Below are 17,974 nucleotides of genomic sequence, written 5' to 3'. Positions count from 1 at the left end.
TTAGAAGTTCCTCCTAATGAAGGTTAGCATGTATGCAGAGCATTTCAATTTACAGAGAACATTGAATGCAACTCAAAATCAGCATAGTTTACACTGTTTTTTTATGATGTCCACACACTGGGATGATATATCTAGAAGTTTGCATACAGAGTTATTTACCAAAGATGTTTCCAAACAAACCTGTCTGAATGTATTATTGTTTTTACCATGTTCAGAAAATGTTGACATTGAGTTAATGTGTCATTTGGAAAAATGAAATGAATGACTAATAATGACAATAATAATTTGTCTCGTCTCCTCTCTTCCTCTCATCTGTCCTCCTCCTCTCTGTCTCCAGACAGCGTCCAGCATTAGGAAAGTGTTTAGCTGCCTTCGCAGCAGCCTTCCCTGTTGCTTTCCTCGAGCGTCACATCAACAAGTTCAACAGCTTCTCCATTTACAACAGTAAAGGAGCCAAAGACAGAGCAGGTACTGGACTCTACTGGCTCAGTGTGGAGGTTATTTCAGTGTAAAGCTGTTCTGTGTGCTTCATCTCACATACATGAGGGGGCGGAATTACACCAAGATGTACAAGTGTCCTCTGAGAAATATGTTTCGTCTTTATGCAGCTCAGTGCTCAGTGTATTGCTCTGAGAGTGACATTCAGAGAGCCGAGGTTACAGGACTGTTTGTGTTAGTTTCAACAGTCTGTTCATTTTACATCACAAAGTCGACCCAGCTAGGCGAACTAGCTTCCACATTCTGACTGGAATACAAACTTAACAGTATTAGCACATATACATCTGTCTACTTATTAAGTTATGAATTCGTGTTTGTATTTCTCTCTGGTGTTTAAGGTCATTTCTGTCTCCTCCTCTCAGCTCTTGGTCTTCCAGGGCAGGTCGGAGAGGTTTGTCCTCTCATCCCAAACTTAGAGAAGTCTTTGGAGGAGATCATGGAGCTGGCAGAGTCTGGCATGAGATACACCCAGATGCCTCATGTCATGGAGGTGGGCTACAACCTTAACCTTACTTATTGTTGTATCCAATATCCATGTGGGTTTCTTTTCCTCAGGGTGCTCTGGTTTCTTCTCAAAATCATCCATGTTATAATCAGCGGGTAAAAACCACTTTAAAAATATGGTCAAATGTTAGAAAGAAGTTAAGACTCCTGTTGTCTAAATCTAGAACAGTTTAAATTGCACACGATACTGACATTCTGCCATCTAAATTAGAGGCAGCGTTCAAAGGTGGGAAGAAAAAGGTTTAATCATGTTTGAGCAGTTATTTGAGGGAGGAGTCGTGATATTCTTTTAACAACTTCAGCACAAATACAACCTTCCAGCCCCTGATTTCTTTAAATATTTACAGTTACAATACTACTTAGACAAGCACAAGAATGGGACAAAGAACATTTCTTTATATTAACAATTAAACGGACTATTAAAAGAAGATCATGTCACATACATACACGATATTACAAGAAGAACTGATGGATAACAGCTTGGATTTGAAGGAAAATGGAAACTGGAGATGAACACTGCAATTTCCGATCAAAACTTGGAGTGTGTATAGAGGGATATAAAATAAATTGCCCCACCTGGAAGGAATTTGACTGGAAAGACAGGAAGAGGTTTTTTTCAGGCCTCCTCTTGTCACAACAAAATCCAGTGGCACCTCTGTTCAGTGCTGGAGAGGCTGTGGCCTAGAAGGAGACGCTACACACATGTTTTGTGACTGGCCAAAACTGCTAGAATATTGTCAAAACAGAAAAAGAAAAAAAAAAAAAGATTATATATAGAATTGCCCTTTAAACCATCTTACTTTATACTGTGAATATTACCATAAACAACCAGATATTACTACTGAGAGTCTTAGTTATAATACTGAGAAGATGATCTCAGTCTCCTGGCTGAGGCTCCAAACACAGAGCAGAGTGTGAAGGATGTTTATTACATGGAAACATAACTGCAAGGTTACAGTTAAGAACAGGTCTATTTTTAACAAGATAATCTCATTTTTTTAAATTGATTAAGATTTTGTTGATTGATTGATGAGCTAAGAGAAAGTGTAACAACTTGTGGGGTTTTTTTTTCATATTTTCTTTTTTCATTGTGTTATCACTATTTTTTTATTATAATTTTTATGTTATTTTGTTTTTTTCTTCACTTTTTTCTTTTAATTTTTATGTTTTTCATTTTCCTGTCCTAATATAAGCATGAGCAAACATGTTATTCTTTTCTTCTTGTGTATGTATCCATTTTGTCTGGGCTCATGGACAAAAATTATTATTCATTCCTTCTTACTGGAACTATGTATGGACATCGAGGCGATGCTGAAACTAACAGACTGCTTCCTAAAGACATTTATGACCTTGTTGTGTCTTTGAGCATGTGTCTGGGCTATATGATTGTGCCCGTTAAAAGGAAATAAAAAGTTTTTAAAAATTGAAAAAAATAAATAAATCCATCATATTTGAGGAAATCCAATGTTTCTTGACCAGAACTTCCAAACTGCATCACTGCACTGCTGACTGCCCACTAATGGAAATTCAAGATGTTAATCCTGTGTTAGCTGAACCCAAATAATGCTCAAAAAATCTGTTTTTTTTTTGTCAGACTGTCAGTGAGACACTTTACAAAGCATCATGTCAGGATTATCTGATGATAGTTTAACATGTCCACTTTATTTGTCCTGTCTCTGCAGGTGGTGTTGCCGATGCTGTGCAGCTACATGTCTCACTGGTGGGAACACGGACCAGAGAGCAACCCAGACAAAGCTGACAGCTGCTGCACATCTGTGACCTCTGAACACATGAACACTCTGTTAGGAAACATCCTCAAGATCATCTACAACAACCTGGGGATCGATGAAGGGGCCTGGATGAAGAGACTAGCTGGTAAACACACACAAACTGTTGAAGTTTGGTTGAAATGATAAATCTTTAATTCAGTTAGATGTAAAAAATATTCTAGCTGTCACGCCATTTCTCTCCACTGTTTGTTTTATGTTTGATCTCCCTCTTGCCTGATAGATTTGGTGAATTTTATTTTGCTTTTGTCAAGTTAGAATGAAGATGACGATGATGAAATTACTGTTTTTGTAAATGGAGTTTGGTGTGTTTGGAGAGAGCAATAAATCAGCCCTTTCTGGTAAAACAAAACGTATCTTACTCTAACAAAAAAGCTCTATCTTTGTGGGGATCTTTTATTTTATCTGAAAAGTTATACAGACCATCTATCAGTCACCTCGGCACACTCACAACACAGAAACACACACACTGTCACTGCATCAAACTGAACACCATGAACACAGACTAAACGTTGAAGCTAAATCTCTGTTTCAGTCTTCTCTCAGCCAATCATCAGCAAGGCCAAAGCCCAGCTGCTCAAGACCCACTTCCTGCCTCTGATGGAGAAACTCAAAAAAGTGAGTGTGCTTTGTTCATCATGTATTACAGATTGTTATGTAGCTCATCAGAACATTGGTGGACTCATGTAATACATACACATACAGTCTAAACACAAGGCGATCTGTTCCTGTGTCGTGCAGAAAGCAGCAGTTGTGCTGATGGATGAGGAACACAGCAAGGCGGAGGGCAGGGGGGAGATGTCAGAGACGGAGCTTCTCATAATGGACCAGTTCACTGTACTGGTCAGAGACCTGTACGCCTTCTACCCTCTGCTCATACGATTCGTAGACTACAACAGGTACAGTGCTCTGATTGGATGGTTCCAACACTTCTCCATTATACTTATGCTGTGACCTACATCACCATCAAATGAAGTACACAGTTTGATATACTGTACACATAAGCTACATTTCTCTGTATTACTGACACTAAGCTGCATGCTTGCATTATTTTGAGGAAGGCCTGACTGCTACATGGAGTACTTTGTTATGGTTAAAGGTGCACTAATCTGCCTTCATTGACCAACAGGGCCAGATGGCTGAAAGAGTCCAACCCAGAGGCTGAGGAGCTGTTCCGCATGGTGGCCGAGGTTTTCATCTTCTGGGCCAAGTCTCATGTAAGAAAATCACAGAGGAGGATGTAAACAAGCACAACAACATGCTTGTATTTAAAGGTGCAGTGTGTTTCATGGCCACGGTAGTTTCTCCTACAGTTGGTTGCACTAAATCCTACACACTGGTCCTTTAAAATGTTACAGTGAGAGGTAGACAAGTGAGCACAAAAGAAGATAAACTGTATATGTATCCGCTTATTAGTATGTTGTATTGAATCAAATGACTCCCTACAAAGGACTGGTTGTGCTGCTGATCCCTCTCAGACTCAGCCGTCCTGCAGCTACAAGGACCATTTGGTCAAACATAGAACTACTGATCGCATGTTGTCCCTGTGTCCTCAGAAAGTGTGACTTTTATTTGAACCATTAGATGCAACATTATGCATTTTGAAAATACTAAGAGTGTAAAGTCATGTCAGTGGCTCTAACATGCTACATGTACAAGTACAAGCTAATGTTATGTTTTGCTGGCCTGGCATGGTCAGATTTATTCTTAGCAGTAGTGTATCATGGGGTTTCAGTGAGGGCCTTCAGTAACGACAGCTCATATATTGATATGACTATTAACAGACCAAAATGTCTCTCTACTACACAACTGGATAGTCACCCAATTCATTTAGCACTGATGCAATTATGGATTCAACATTAATTGATTGATTTCCTTTTATTTTCCTGTTACACATGCAAAATGCCGAACCCTACTACAGTTCCTTTTGTAGACTTTATAGAATATTCTGCCTCAACAAGTCAAATCTGCAACACCAAAGGTTCCCTCTCTAAACCACAACTCAAGTTTCTCATACTCATCCAACCAAAAGAAGTCCACATTAATAGAGGGCATTTTAGTAGAAAGTACATCCCTTAAGTCCTCACAGGCAGGACAGCAAAACAAAAAATGAATCTCACACTTAATTTCACCAAGCTCACATAACAAACAGTCTGTCTTCCTCTGGAGTGGCATTAAAGCTCCTGAATATTACAAAGTAATCTGTTAAGGAAAATAAATAACAAATCATTCAAATCAAATAAGGCTTTCCTCTCATTAGATGACCATGAGAACTGCCCCGATTAAATATGTTTTTAGCGAGTCTGTTCCACAGTCGAAGCATTTCACATTTACACAGAAACAGTTCCATATTAACAGCAGCCATATTGGTTGCCTCAGGTATGACATAGTTTATCATGAAATATTTAGGTTGTGATGGTAAGATTTCACCTATAGAGTTTTTTTGGGGTGAAAGAAGCAGAACTGAGCCTCACTCAGATAAATAAAGGCTACACTTGTGGATATAAGGTGATCTCGATGTAACACCATGTGGAGGATCATTGTCTTTTGAATTTGTCATTGAACCGTCACAATTTATTCACAAGTCTTGTTTTCCAAGACAAGAATCTGAAATAAAACAGACAGAATAACAGTTTGATTGTGGAGAGATGAACAGTGTCATGTTCTCATCTGCAGAACTTCAAGAGAGAAGAGCAGAACTTTGTGGTCCAGAATGAAATCAACAACATGTCCTTCCTCATCACTGACACCAAGTGTAAGATGTCAAAGGTATGAACACAAGGATGGAGTCAAAGTTTGCATAATAAGGAAGATAATATGAAACTGAATTGATCCTTGTGTGTTTTTTGTCTTCCGATGTTTGACTTTGCCTCAGGGAATAGTGTCAGACCAGGAGAGGAAGAAGATGAAGAGGAAGGGGGACCGGTACTCGATGCAGACGAGTTTGATCGTTGCCACTCTGAAGCGTCTGCTGCCTGTTGGACTCAACATCTGTGCACCCGGAGAACAAGAGCTCATCGCGCTGGCTAAGAACCGCTTCACCCAGGTAGGAACAACACACGTCTGCAACAACACACGTCTGGTAGATTATGAAAATCATGCTCTGTTGTCTCATGTATGAGACGTCCATATGACAAGGGTCTACCTAAACCACTTGACCTGAATTTCTAATTAACTTTAATTTTCAAGCTGCATCATAAGTCAACAGAAATGACTTGATATAAAATGAATAAATACAGAAATGTTTTATTTCACAGGCTCGGTACTCAATATGCAAACACGTCTATGGAAAATACTGTGGTGGACAGAGTCAGCAGCAAAATATATTTTAGTCACTTAAAAGCATCAGTGTCAGTTTAAGTGTACCCTATATTTAGAATATTTGCTGTCAGACAGCCTTTTCTGATGGAGAAACCCCTGCTATATAAGTCAAATATTACTCTTTCACTCAACCGGACTCCATTTGTGAAAGCAGTCATTTTACCTCTCTAAACACATCTAGCACTTCCTTGATTGAATGGTTTGTTTATCTTTACTTTGTGACTTCAGAGGTGGATGAGGAACTCAAAGAGAACTCAAGGTTCTGAGAGGTAAAATTGTGGTTTTTGCCAAAGGAATTTGGTTGATCGAGAATAAGAGCAATATTTGGCTTATATAATGGTGGTTTCTTGCCTTGTATGTTGTTTAATATGGCAGCCAAATTCCTGAATACATATTGTTTGCTGATGATATTATTACACTTTTATGTCATTCAAGACCTGTTATTTAGTGTTTTCAACTGATTCACAATGGACTGTGCATTTACTGTTTCAACAGAAAGACACAGAGGATGAAGTTCGAGAGATCATCAGGAACAATCTCCATTTACAAGGAAAGGTAAGAATACTGTGAGCTTGTAATTAACAGAATCTGACCATGTCTGAAGATGATGATGATGATGATGGTTTATATTCACCCTATAGAGAAGTTAACAAGTAGCTTTTGTAGTGTGCGGTCTATGAAAACAGCTTCAACATTTGATCAGATCCACACATATAGTAGAAGCGCTCATAGAGGTGCACAGCATCAACACACACTGTACTCCCTGTTCTCTGTGTGTATGTGTGTGTGTTGCACAGCTGGAGGACCCAGCGATTCGTTGGCAGATGGCTCTGTACAGAGACCTCCCAAACCACTACGAGGACACCTCTGACCCAGAGAAGACTGTGGAGAGAGTCCTGGACATCGCCCATGTCCTCTTCCACCTGGACCAGGTGTGTGTGTGTGTGTGTGTATCTGTGTGTGTGTGTGTGTGTGTGTGTGTGTGTGTGTGTGTGTGTGTGTGTGTGTGCACGTGCGTTGTTAAAAGGACCAAATGTAGTATCACAATATCAGTATCCTAATTCAAGTATTGAAATAATGTAACACGATTACTTTCCATTACTTTTAGATTACCTCAATATTTGTTTGGAAATATTATTTGAATATTATACTTGTGTATATGTGAAACCAGAAAATATTCACATTTAAGAATTCAGAGAATCAGAGAATTTTCTTTTTTTTTTTTTTATTAAAAATGACTCAAAGTGATTAATCGATTCTCAAAATAGGTGCAGATTGATTCAATAGTTGATTAATAATAGATTAATCATTGCAGCTCTAAGTACTTTATGCTTGTTGTCAGGTTGATTAGTTTGTCTAGCTGTTCCTTCCTTTGTTGTGCACAGTTTATTGATTGATTGATTAATTTAAAGATAAAGATGGTCAAAATTTTGTAAATGACACAGGGATGAAGACATTTGCATCATTGTATTTTAATAATTTTGGGAGTTCTGTTATATATGTACATTCTGAGTTGATGTTCTGTATAAATTATTAGTGCAGCTTTGGAAACAGAAGCTGGCCTGCAGTCTTCTTCTTCTGCTTCTTTGAAGAGCTGATGTGATTGGCTGTTATTAGAGTTGCCCCGAAGTTAGACACAAGCATGTCTGTTCTTTAAAAAAGCAGTTGCCTGTAGACAGTGAACTACATCATCTGAAAGTTTTGCGTCCTGAGTGTTTGAGTTTGTGTGTTTAGGTTGAACACCCTCAGCGCAGTAAGAAGGCTGTGTGGCACAAACTGCTGTCCAAACAGAGGAAGAGAGCAGTGGTGGCCTGCTTCAGGATGGCACCACTCTACAACCTGCCCAGGTAAGTCACACACCTGCTCTGTATGTTGTAAAAGAGACTTGTGAAAATATTATTAAGTTTATAATCCCACTGTATCTCCCCAAAACTAGGCATCGGGCCGTCAACCTGTTCCTGCAGGGCTATGAGAAGTCCTGGATCGAGGCAGAGGAGCACTACTTTGAAGATAAACTCATAGAAGACCTCGCTGTAATTTCTGCTCAGTATAAATCTAAAACAAGTGCAATCTTTTGACCACTGGCACAATTTCTTCTACCCTGAGGAAAAGTAGTCCTTTTTTTTTCTTACATTGTGTATGACAGAGTCTCTTGTGCTTGTAAATGTGTGTTTATTTCAGAAACCAGGTGAACAGGAGCCGTCTGAGGAGGAGGAGGGGGTGAAACACATCGATCCTCTGCATCAGCTCATTCAGCTGTTCAGCAGAACAGCCCTCACAGAGAAGTGGTGAGTTCTTATAGATAAATGCAGTGGTGGAACTCCAACTCCCTTCACCAGTCACTGGTTTCATCTCTCTGTTTCACACTGAGCTGGTACACAGTAGTTGGTTTTTGGGAGCTCCTCGGCAGCGGGAGGCTGATCATGGTTTGTTACCACGGCATGCTTTGAATTTCAAAGATAGCTTTAAGTGGCAATTTCAAAGATTTTAATTGAATGTCTGTTCAGTCACTATCTATGAGGTAACAAAATGCTACCTGAGCCTATGGCCCATGATGAAAATATTGCAATATTCATATATTTGCAGTATTATGAACTGTGCTTCAGTTACTGCTAATCCAAACTGAACATTTCCTACTGCTGCAAACATGAGTTGACTTTTTGAAATAGTCACAAGACGCTTAATCACGCTTACTTAAGGACTTAACATTATCATTCCTTAAAATCGCGTCTACAAAACAACGGCCATTATCTGACAGCTGATCAGTTCAAAATATTGCAGGGAGTGATGGAATAGTCAGGAGCAGCCGCAGTGAGCTGTTAGATGAAGAGGCGAGGAAAAGGAGTTGTTTACAGTTTGCAAATCGGTAAACAACTCCTTTTCCTTCTGCCCTGCTGCTCAGATCACAGTTGCTCACAGAATACTGGAAAAAAACAATAATTGCCTGAATTCATTATTAAAACAACAATAGTTTGTTTTCTTGCCCTCAGAATTAAGCATTAAACCACATTTACTTCTACAGGGGTGGCTAAATAAACCAGGACTGAAATCTTTGAGACTGATAGTTTAAAGTGGCTAAAAGTCGTATCCAGCAGCAATTGATTTTCACTGGTGTGTGTTTGTTTCCTGTTGCAGTAAACTTGATGAGGATAATCTCTACATGGCCTATGCTGACATCATGGCAAAGGTACCAACTACTAAATACTGTTCTAACAATCTTTTCATTATTTAGCAATGAATTAGCTGGTTATTACAGGATGATGAGATTAACAAGTGAAATAAAGGAAGTTAATTCTTCCTTTTGCAGCATATTATCCCTCTGCTGTCCACATGTAACTCTTTTTTTGTCACTCTTCTCTCCCTCAGAGTTGTCATGATGAAGAGGATGAGGATGGAGAGGAAGTGAAGAGTTTTGAAGTAGGTGGTCAGTCTGTCTGTCTGTCCGTCAGTTCACATGATGGTCTTGGCTAGAAACTGGTTTGCTGCTGCCTGTCACACATGTCCTGTTTCACTTCAACAGGAGAAGGAGATGGAGAAGCAGAAGCTGCTGTATCAACAGGCTCGACTGCACGACCGTGGAGCTGCTGAGATGGTGCTGCAAACCATCAGCGCCAGCAAAGGTAGGTTTCACTTCCTGATGTCCTGCCTCCCACCTCATATAACACTACTATAGTCACTTACAGTGCTCAGGTTTATGCATGAAGGTGTAAGCTGAAGGCAGCAGACAAGTGGGAGGTGAAAAACATTCAGTCAGCATCCATTAAAACTATGGACTATTAACAATTTCATTAGACAACTTTTACAAATATATTTCTACAGGATGAATGGCACAGAAAATGACTAACCCATTTCCTCTAATAAATGACAAGAGTCAAATAAAGCTGGGGCTCAAATTATGGCTGGTGGCGCAGTTGATAGGAACAAATAAAGGCTGCTCCCCACACAAAGGCTGGGTTAAAAACAATGGCTGTCATAATGTGCATACCAACTAAACATAATATACTGTGTATTTCCATCACTTTGATTTGATAAATTCAGCAGCAGAATCATGCCATGTTCAACATCTTGTTGTTCTGGATTACTCATCTAAAGTGTTATTGTCTGATTTCAGTCACTGCAGGTGTTTGTGTGTTTATGTTTCAGCCCAGTTGTATTTTGTAGTAATGTACAAGTGCAGGGAGATGGCAGTGGCTACATTTCAAGTGCAGTATGGGAACCTTGCAACTCAGTTAGTTTTCCAGAACAAGTTAATGTAAATATTTCATGATTAAAAACATGTTAGGAAATTAAGGATTTCTGTCCTCTGAAACAGTAGAGGGCATTTAATTTGAAATACAGGAAGTGTTGAGTTTTTATTAACAGCATAACCAGAGATGAGTAGTAGAACTAGACAGCGCATTGCCGCTTAGTATTGCCTCTAGTTTTGCACAGTGGCCACTCGCAGTATTGCAGTGAAAAATTTCCCTGCGTCCCAAAAAGCATTTTCCCTCATAAGTCACTATTATAAAAGAGATATCTGTCAGACTGTTGACAGGACACCTCAAAATGCAAACAAGCTTAATTATTACTATTTCATTTTGCAAAACTTTCCCAGAGTTGAGAAAAGCGATAGTGACACAGTGTAAAGTCTATGGGCAAAGCAGGCACTCAACATGGGAGAAACACTACTGCACACTTTTCAGTGGGCTGCATACTGTGGAAGTAAACCCAGAAGCTAGAAAATGTTTTCAGCACATAGGCCAGGTGAGCAGTTTTCATTAGACTGAATAGGTGCCAACTTTACATCTGGTGTCCTGTGTATAATACAGGGTTCTTACAGGTGCTGGAGATCCTTGAAAACACTTGAATTTCAATGTAATGTTGTCAAGGTTTGAGTAGTGCTTGGAATTTGGGTAAAGTTCTTGAAACTGCTTGATTATTGCAATAATAATTGCAATGGTATTACTTTCAAAATAAATTGCTCTCTGTCTGAATAGTTCACTTTTTAGATAAAGAAATAAAATAAGTCAGAGAGAGCCTAATTACTTTTACTTGTTGTACAAAATAAGTACCAATCATTTTGAGGGTGTTGAGATTTTTATCTTTTGTCCATACATCAATGAAGAAAGTACACAGGAGTCCAGTTATGTCTTATGCTGAAAGTGGTTTCATTAAACTTGGTCAACGAGACTGAAAGAATAATCAGTACACACTTTGTCCTGATGCTTCCTTTAGTTCTGGTGTTTCGGTCCTCTGGGGTAGTCTTTAAGCCTAAGCATAAAGCAGTAACTTTAATAAAGCAAATGGAAGCAGCTCAAAAATGAGGCTTCGTACTAAAATATGATCAGTTATACATCATTTCCAGTTATATATAATTAGAAATAAAGGCCTGACTCTAATACAAGCCTGCTTCAAATAAAGGCCTGGTATCTTCTGCAGTTGAGGTAAATAAAGGCCCTGCTCACTATTTGAGATATATGGTAATCAGTGACAATGTTAATGTTTTATTGAATGTCACCTACTGTGGACCCACATTGTGTCAGGACTATAGACTGAATCCATCGATATATTTATTACGGTCTCCTCTGCATGAGAACAGGAGCTACGTTATTAAGATGTTAAAGTGCATTGATTCCTTGTTGGATGAGACGGGGACTTTGGAATGTCCCTGAACTGTGTGGTAGATAAAAGACTGATGTCCAGTTCCTTCTCACCAGGTGAGATGGGTCCCATGGTGGCCTCTACTCTGAAGCTGGGCATCGCTATTCTCAACGGGGGAAACTCCACTGTACAGCAGGTACTGCACTGTTCACTCACTTGTGTTTCTCTCATGTACATGGCCAGTTTTTTCAGGATTACTGCACTGAATTTGAAAGGCTATACACTCAGTGGCCACTTTATTCGGTACATGTTATTTAAATGTATGTGTTTTAACTTTGAGGTCATAGCTAGTGATGGTGTCATACTGGACTGCAAACCAAGAGCTAGTTTTAATACTCTGCCCCCTTTTTATATATATCAATGGGGAGGCACAACCAATTGGAAACACTTATTGATGTAATATAGTACTAATGGTACACATATAATTGAATTTACAAATTTCTAACAACGTCTGAACACCATGAGCTTTCTGAAGATACATGTTATGACAGGGCTATTTTATTCGACTGAACAGTAACATGTACAATATATGCAGTCTGACACATTACACATCACTGAAATACTGTTCTGTGAAGTGTATTGTCACTGAGGGCCTGTCAAGAGAGGTGCAATTCCACACGTTTCATTCCTCTGTGGTCTCTCTCCATCTCTTTGACAGAAAATGTTGGATTATTTGAAAGACAAGAAGGACGTGGGCTTTTTTCAGAGTCTGGCTGGTCTGATGCAGTCATGCAGGTAACTCACCAAAGTCTGGCTACTTCAGGACTGAATTTACATGCACAAAATATAGTTGCCTTAATTCCAAAAAAGACAATGTTCATACTAAACTCATACTAAATTCAACTAATATTCCTGTTTCATGCAGCTTTGATGATTAACATAATGATGTACAGTACATACCACAGCTTATATTATGTTATCATATCCAAAGAATACAAAATCATTCCAAATGTGTTGTTTAAATGTTCAAAGAATGCTCCTAAAACCTGAATGAATCATATTATTCTGTTGGTGAGGATGAGTGTGTATAAGCTACTCTGTTAGGCTGTGAAAAGAAAAAAATGTCAAGCTTATACTAGAAAAGAGACATTTACCAAAAGTAAAGGTTCTAAGAATGGAAACAATGATGGACAGTAAAGTTTTGGATTGAATCACTTATTCTTTTGGTGTGTGTGTGTGCGTGTGTGTGTGTGTGTGTGTGTGTGTGTGTGTGTGTGTGTGTGTGTGTGTGTGTGTGTGTGTGTGTGCGCGCAGGCTTAGGGGGCTCAGCTTTCCTTAGATACAAGTGGGGGGGGTTCCAAGGCAAAATGATAGGGAACCACTGATATAGATTTAAAATAAACAGAAAGTAGTTAAAATTAAAGTTCTGGTTCTGTGAAGGGAGCATGAAATAACAGCAGTTCATGATGCATTTCTCTTTGTTTCAGTGTTCTGGATCTAAATGCATTTGAGAGGCAGAACAAAGCAGAAGGGCTGGGGATGGTGACAGAGGAGGGATCAGGTAAGCTTCATCATGTTTACACCTCATTGATCTATATTGTTGAATGATCATAGTAATAGAAAGAAGAGTTCAGTGAGAAATTCCTTTTCTATAGTGTGTTGATGTTAAAATGCTTTTCTTCACCAGGTGCAGGTAATATTCTCAAATGTCACTTTAATTAACCAACATACAAAAACCCAGAAGGCACTGCTGCTGAAAGTTTTATAGTGGAATAATAAAAGGTAGATTCTAGGGTCCAATTCAAAAACTCAAATTTTCCCATGAGAAGATGTAAAGCATTTCCATTAACAGGTCCTGGAGTGTGACACTATTGTAGAAAGCGATCATTTAAATAGCTGTAGTAAGAAATATCTTTGGTGTCGCATCTTGTCGTTACTTTTGATACATGAAGATTCTTTTTATCCTCGTCAAACCATCCTTCTTTATCTTGCGTTGTCCCATTTATCCTGTTCTCACTTTGGTTGAGCGTTTTGTTGAATTGACTCGAGTGGTAATGCAGGACTACCTGTTGTTCACATGCATTATCAATTACTGTATGATTTCCTGGTGTACAAGTGTATGTGCTTATGATTTGCCTGTTACATTTTCTGTGTGTAAACATTTGTTACAAATGTTCACAGTCATCCTTTAGATTGCATACTGATCAAAAAAAATTCAAATTGATTACTTTCATGTAGACAACTGACAACAGTGCAGGACATTCTACTTTGTAGGACAACATTTAAATATACAGTAATAACTTGCAAATTAACTACTGTAAAATAATAGGTCATTATTGGTACAAACATTATCATCATGTTATAATAGGTGCAGTGATTATCTACATTACAAGTTTGTTTTAGTACTCTCTGGTTATTCTGTTTCTGGCTTCCTTTCACTCTTTTATTTCACTTCACTTATACATGAATAATTTACTCCCCAAATTATATGGACCATTCTACAGAACTGGCTCAAAGTCAGAGTGGTAAACATCTAAAAATAAAATAAAAGTTTCTATCTATGTAATTTGTCCAATATTAACGGTACCCAGTTCTAGTAATTTTACAATTAATTCTCATTTTGTATTTTCAGACAGTTTTAAAATTTCTATTCCAGCCTGTAACTTTTCTTACTGTTTGCCCGTTTCATGTGAGTTACAGTTCAAATTAATGCTGAACGTTCACCAAATGAATAAGTGTCTGTTTATGAGCCATAAGTAATCATCAGTAATCTAAACAGTTAAATTGAGTAATATGTTAATAGAGTTTGGCAGGCAGTGACACAGACAGCCACTGAACTTGAGAGTGTGTATTTTCAGAGTAGTGGGCTTTTGTTTTCAGGATAATGTGGGGAACCACAGACTGTGTATTAAATAGAATTTCAACCTATTTAATATCCAGTCTTTGGCTCCAACTCCATTTGCTTTTTGGACTGCTGCTTTTATTTTTGAACGCAGCCACCTCTCTGTCTATAGACACCATTCTGTGGTGTCTCTCATTGTAACAATCACAACACTATCTGATTGGTTACAACAGACTACACTGAAGGCTCCTGTGCCACAGACAGACAGCTGTCAGGCACTGGAGCTGCTCTGTTGAGAGAAAGGAGTTGTGTTTGGAAGGTAAGGCAGCAGATATTTACAAAGTTACAAATATGACAGTCCTCTATGCTAAAGTTGCAGAATATTACCATCTTATGGTCTGTTTCTGATCTTGGTCCCTAATATCGGTTATCAGTTATCAGTCCAAAAAACCCCCAAAAACCATATTGATCGACCCCTGCTTCCCTGCTTTAAAACCTTCAGCATCCAACTGTTATGATCTCCAGTTCTTACACATCATTTTATGTGGCACACAAGAACTTGGAAAGGATATAATTTCTGCAATAGAATTCTGTGCTGCATTACAAACTACATGTCCCAGAATGCATCCCAATTTAGTTATACATGCACTGAGAGCTCCTAGCCACAAAACTTCAATATTCACTGGACAGTGTCTCAGTATCATAACAGCTGTTTCCAGCAGTGGCAGCTGAGCTAGTAGCAGCCTAGCTAAATGCAGTTATTTTCATTTTTTATATATATTTTTTTATTTGAAACCTCTCTTGTCGGCTACACAAAAGCCGACAAACAAGAGGACAAACAGATACATAAATATAGTATTACAATTACAAGCGGCCCTTCTAGGGCAACCATAATGCTGATGAGTTTGACACCCCTGCACTACAAGTAGATCATATAAAGTAAATACATATAACAATAAATACCTCCTTTTTAAATCTCATGAAGTTTCTCATAATGAGAATCCAGTAGTTACTAAAACAGACTTTGTATTAATCATTGCTGCACCTATTAGCATAAATTCATGCCACTAACTACAGCTGATAATGTTTTTTTCTACTCATTTTTGTCTTGTAAATCACTCATTCTTGAGAATTGGGACATAACTATATTTTAAGGGGTTTTTGATTTTTATTCTTCAGTTATGGTGGAAAATATATTTTCAAAGATCAAACTCTTGGCTATTAAACCTTGAAACAGGCCAACCTCCTAGTGGCTTTTTATCGATGGAAAATCTGACAGAGTTGACGTCTTACAGACTTGACAAAATGTTAAATATTTTCATTTCACAGCGTAGTCATAGCAACATTTTATGTTTTAAAGTTGCTTAGAGTTCTTGTAATCCTAATCAAAATAAACAATTATAAACTATAATTCTTATGTAGCTTTGATTTAGAAGAACTACAGAGTTGACATGACATTGACATAGCAATATTATTTTGAACTAATCAAAAACAGAAACTTTACCAGTGACTCAGCAGTATTCCCACAGTTTGTAAACCAGGAAATGAGACAGGGGTCCTTAGGGTATAGCAAGCCCTTTTTATGCCTGACAGAGTTGATGGAAATCTGGGACACAACATTAAACAACATTTTCAGAAAAAATAAAATAATTTTCCGGCACAGAGCAAGTTTACAGTTTAATTTTTTTTTTTTCTTTTGATAATTTGTCCCAGTTCATAAGAATGGGTGAAATACAAAGTAATTACTCTAACAAGCTTTTTGACAGGCCCTATAAACAACAACAGGTTCACTGTGGATGCATGTCCACAATTAACACAAAGCAAAAGCAAAAAAAGCATAAGGTCTTGGTGTTATATTTTTAAAAATCCTTTTAGATAACTCATTTTGAGTTTTACTGAGCTGTACAAGTTTTCTGTCAACACATTATTTTTTTCCATGTTGACCAAACAACTAAAATTCGGAATTTTTTCAAAGCTCTTTTCCCTATATGTAATCTTTTTCTTTGTTTCTTTCTTTGTTTCTTACTTTCTTTCTCTCTTTCTTTCTTCCCCCTGTTTTCCTTTTCTCATTTTGGTTTTACTGCACTTTCTTCCCTTCCTCAGTCATCACTCATGAGCGTGGTAATTATGCCTCCTGCCATTTTCTTGTGTGTTGGTTGGTCTCTTCCTCTCTCTTTCTCCTTCACTCCGGTTGGTTAGTTGTTGTGTCAGTTCTGTCCAGGTCCTGAGTGTAGACCTTCAAACCTCGTCCTTACCTGCTCTGTGCTTGTAGCTACTTTTCTGCCTTACCCTCACCATTCTAATCTTTTTATTTTTTATTTTTTGTTAGGCCAATTATAACCCGCTCTCTGGTTGGTTCTGTACTTTGTTTTTTTTTTAATTTCACGCTGTTTAAAGTCTTAGTCCACTTCTGAATTTTGGCGTAAAATGTGTCATGTCATTCCCTTCCACAATAAGCAAACTGATGATGATAATATGATTGTTTTGGAATATACCATATGGATGTTAAGACTGAAAAATCCACACATTTCCAGGCAGAAGTAGTAGAAGTGTAGCTGTCATATCACAACCTGCCATGTATGCCTCCCTCTCAGGATTTGCACAGTATCTGGCACATTTTAAATATTACTAATATGACTATTTACCCTCCCACCCTCATCGTCCACCCCTACCCTCTCAGTCATGTAGTCGACTTAAAGTCAGCTGGTTGTTTTGTCTCAGTAATGGAGATGGTTATTGTGCTGGTTGTTATCTGTTGTGAAGTGTACAATCCCCTCTGTGTTCTCAGCCACTATCTCTGTCCTCTTTCTGTCTGACTCACTCTCTGACGGCTGCAATGAATACAAACAAACACCAAATGGTCGATTTAAAGCTTTACTCATCAATCTGCCTCTAATACAAACATAGACTGGATAAATAGTAGATATAACTTCCGGGTCTGAAAAATGAAAATTTTGTTTCATTCCCATTCTTTCTAATGACCAGCAGGGGGCAACTGCACTGGTTGCAAAAAGAAATCGGAATATATGTAAGCTTATGAGAAAATGAGGCTACTTCCTACTTGATTTATGACCTCAGTAAACAGTTTCCTAATGGGTTTATGGTCTCAATCATTCAATGGAGTGGAGAAGCCACACCCCTTCCAGTAGACTGCCATGGGATCTAACTTCGGAAAATATATGAACTGTAGAGACACATTTTTTGATCCCATTTGAAGTGTGTCATGAATTACACACGTTTGTCAATTTAAAAGATAATTTTACAAGTCAAGAAAGTCACAGTTTGTCATAAAACTGTTGACGCATCAGATCATGAAGATCATAATGCACCCAGAAGTCTGAGATGTCATGACTTTCTACTTCCAAAAGCTAACATTAGCCACTGGAGCTACAATGCCACAAAACCAAACTAAACTAGAACAAACTTGCCACAAATTGTGATT

The 17,974-nt window shown here is 38.2% G+C and overlaps 1 protein-coding gene across 1 annotated transcript in view; it reads left to right on the top strand.

The window, feature by feature from the left end:
* ryr2a (ryanodine receptor 2a (cardiac)) overlaps positions 1–17,974 on the top strand; it is a 239,346-nt gene that overhangs the window by 182,959 nt on the left and 38,413 nt on the right. The window contains exons 70-89 of the mRNA XM_084740136.1: positions 338–468; positions 861–988; positions 2,685–2,877; positions 3,325–3,407; positions 3,531–3,688; positions 3,919–4,006; positions 5,466–5,558; positions 5,665–5,835; positions 6,606–6,665; positions 6,908–7,042; positions 7,845–7,957; positions 8,047–8,143; positions 8,292–8,398; positions 9,246–9,297; positions 9,477–9,527; positions 9,631–9,730; positions 11,807–11,886; positions 12,409–12,485; positions 13,178–13,251; positions 16,636–16,653. Coding sequence (XP_084596262.1) covers positions 338–468; positions 861–988; positions 2,685–2,877; positions 3,325–3,407; positions 3,531–3,688; positions 3,919–4,006; positions 5,466–5,558; positions 5,665–5,835; positions 6,606–6,665; positions 6,908–7,042; positions 7,845–7,957; positions 8,047–8,143; positions 8,292–8,398; positions 9,246–9,297; positions 9,477–9,527; positions 9,631–9,730; positions 11,807–11,886; positions 12,409–12,485; positions 13,178–13,251; positions 16,636–16,653 — 2,009 coding nt within the window. The remainder of the gene's footprint in view (positions 1–337; positions 469–860; positions 989–2,684; positions 2,878–3,324; positions 3,408–3,530; positions 3,689–3,918; positions 4,007–5,465; positions 5,559–5,664; positions 5,836–6,605; positions 6,666–6,907; positions 7,043–7,844; positions 7,958–8,046; positions 8,144–8,291; positions 8,399–9,245; positions 9,298–9,476; positions 9,528–9,630; positions 9,731–11,806; positions 11,887–12,408; positions 12,486–13,177; positions 13,252–16,635; positions 16,654–17,974) is intronic.

This window comes from Lutjanus erythropterus, chromosome 17 (assembly GCF_056507025.1).
Source record: "Lutjanus erythropterus isolate fLutEry1 chromosome 17, fLutEry1.hap2, whole genome shotgun sequence".
Taxonomy (NCBI): Eukaryota; Metazoa; Chordata; class Actinopteri; order Lutjaniformes; family Lutjanidae; genus Lutjanus; species Lutjanus erythropterus.
Note: the sequence above shows the minus strand (reverse complement) of the source record. Positions and strands in the feature narration are given on the sequence as shown.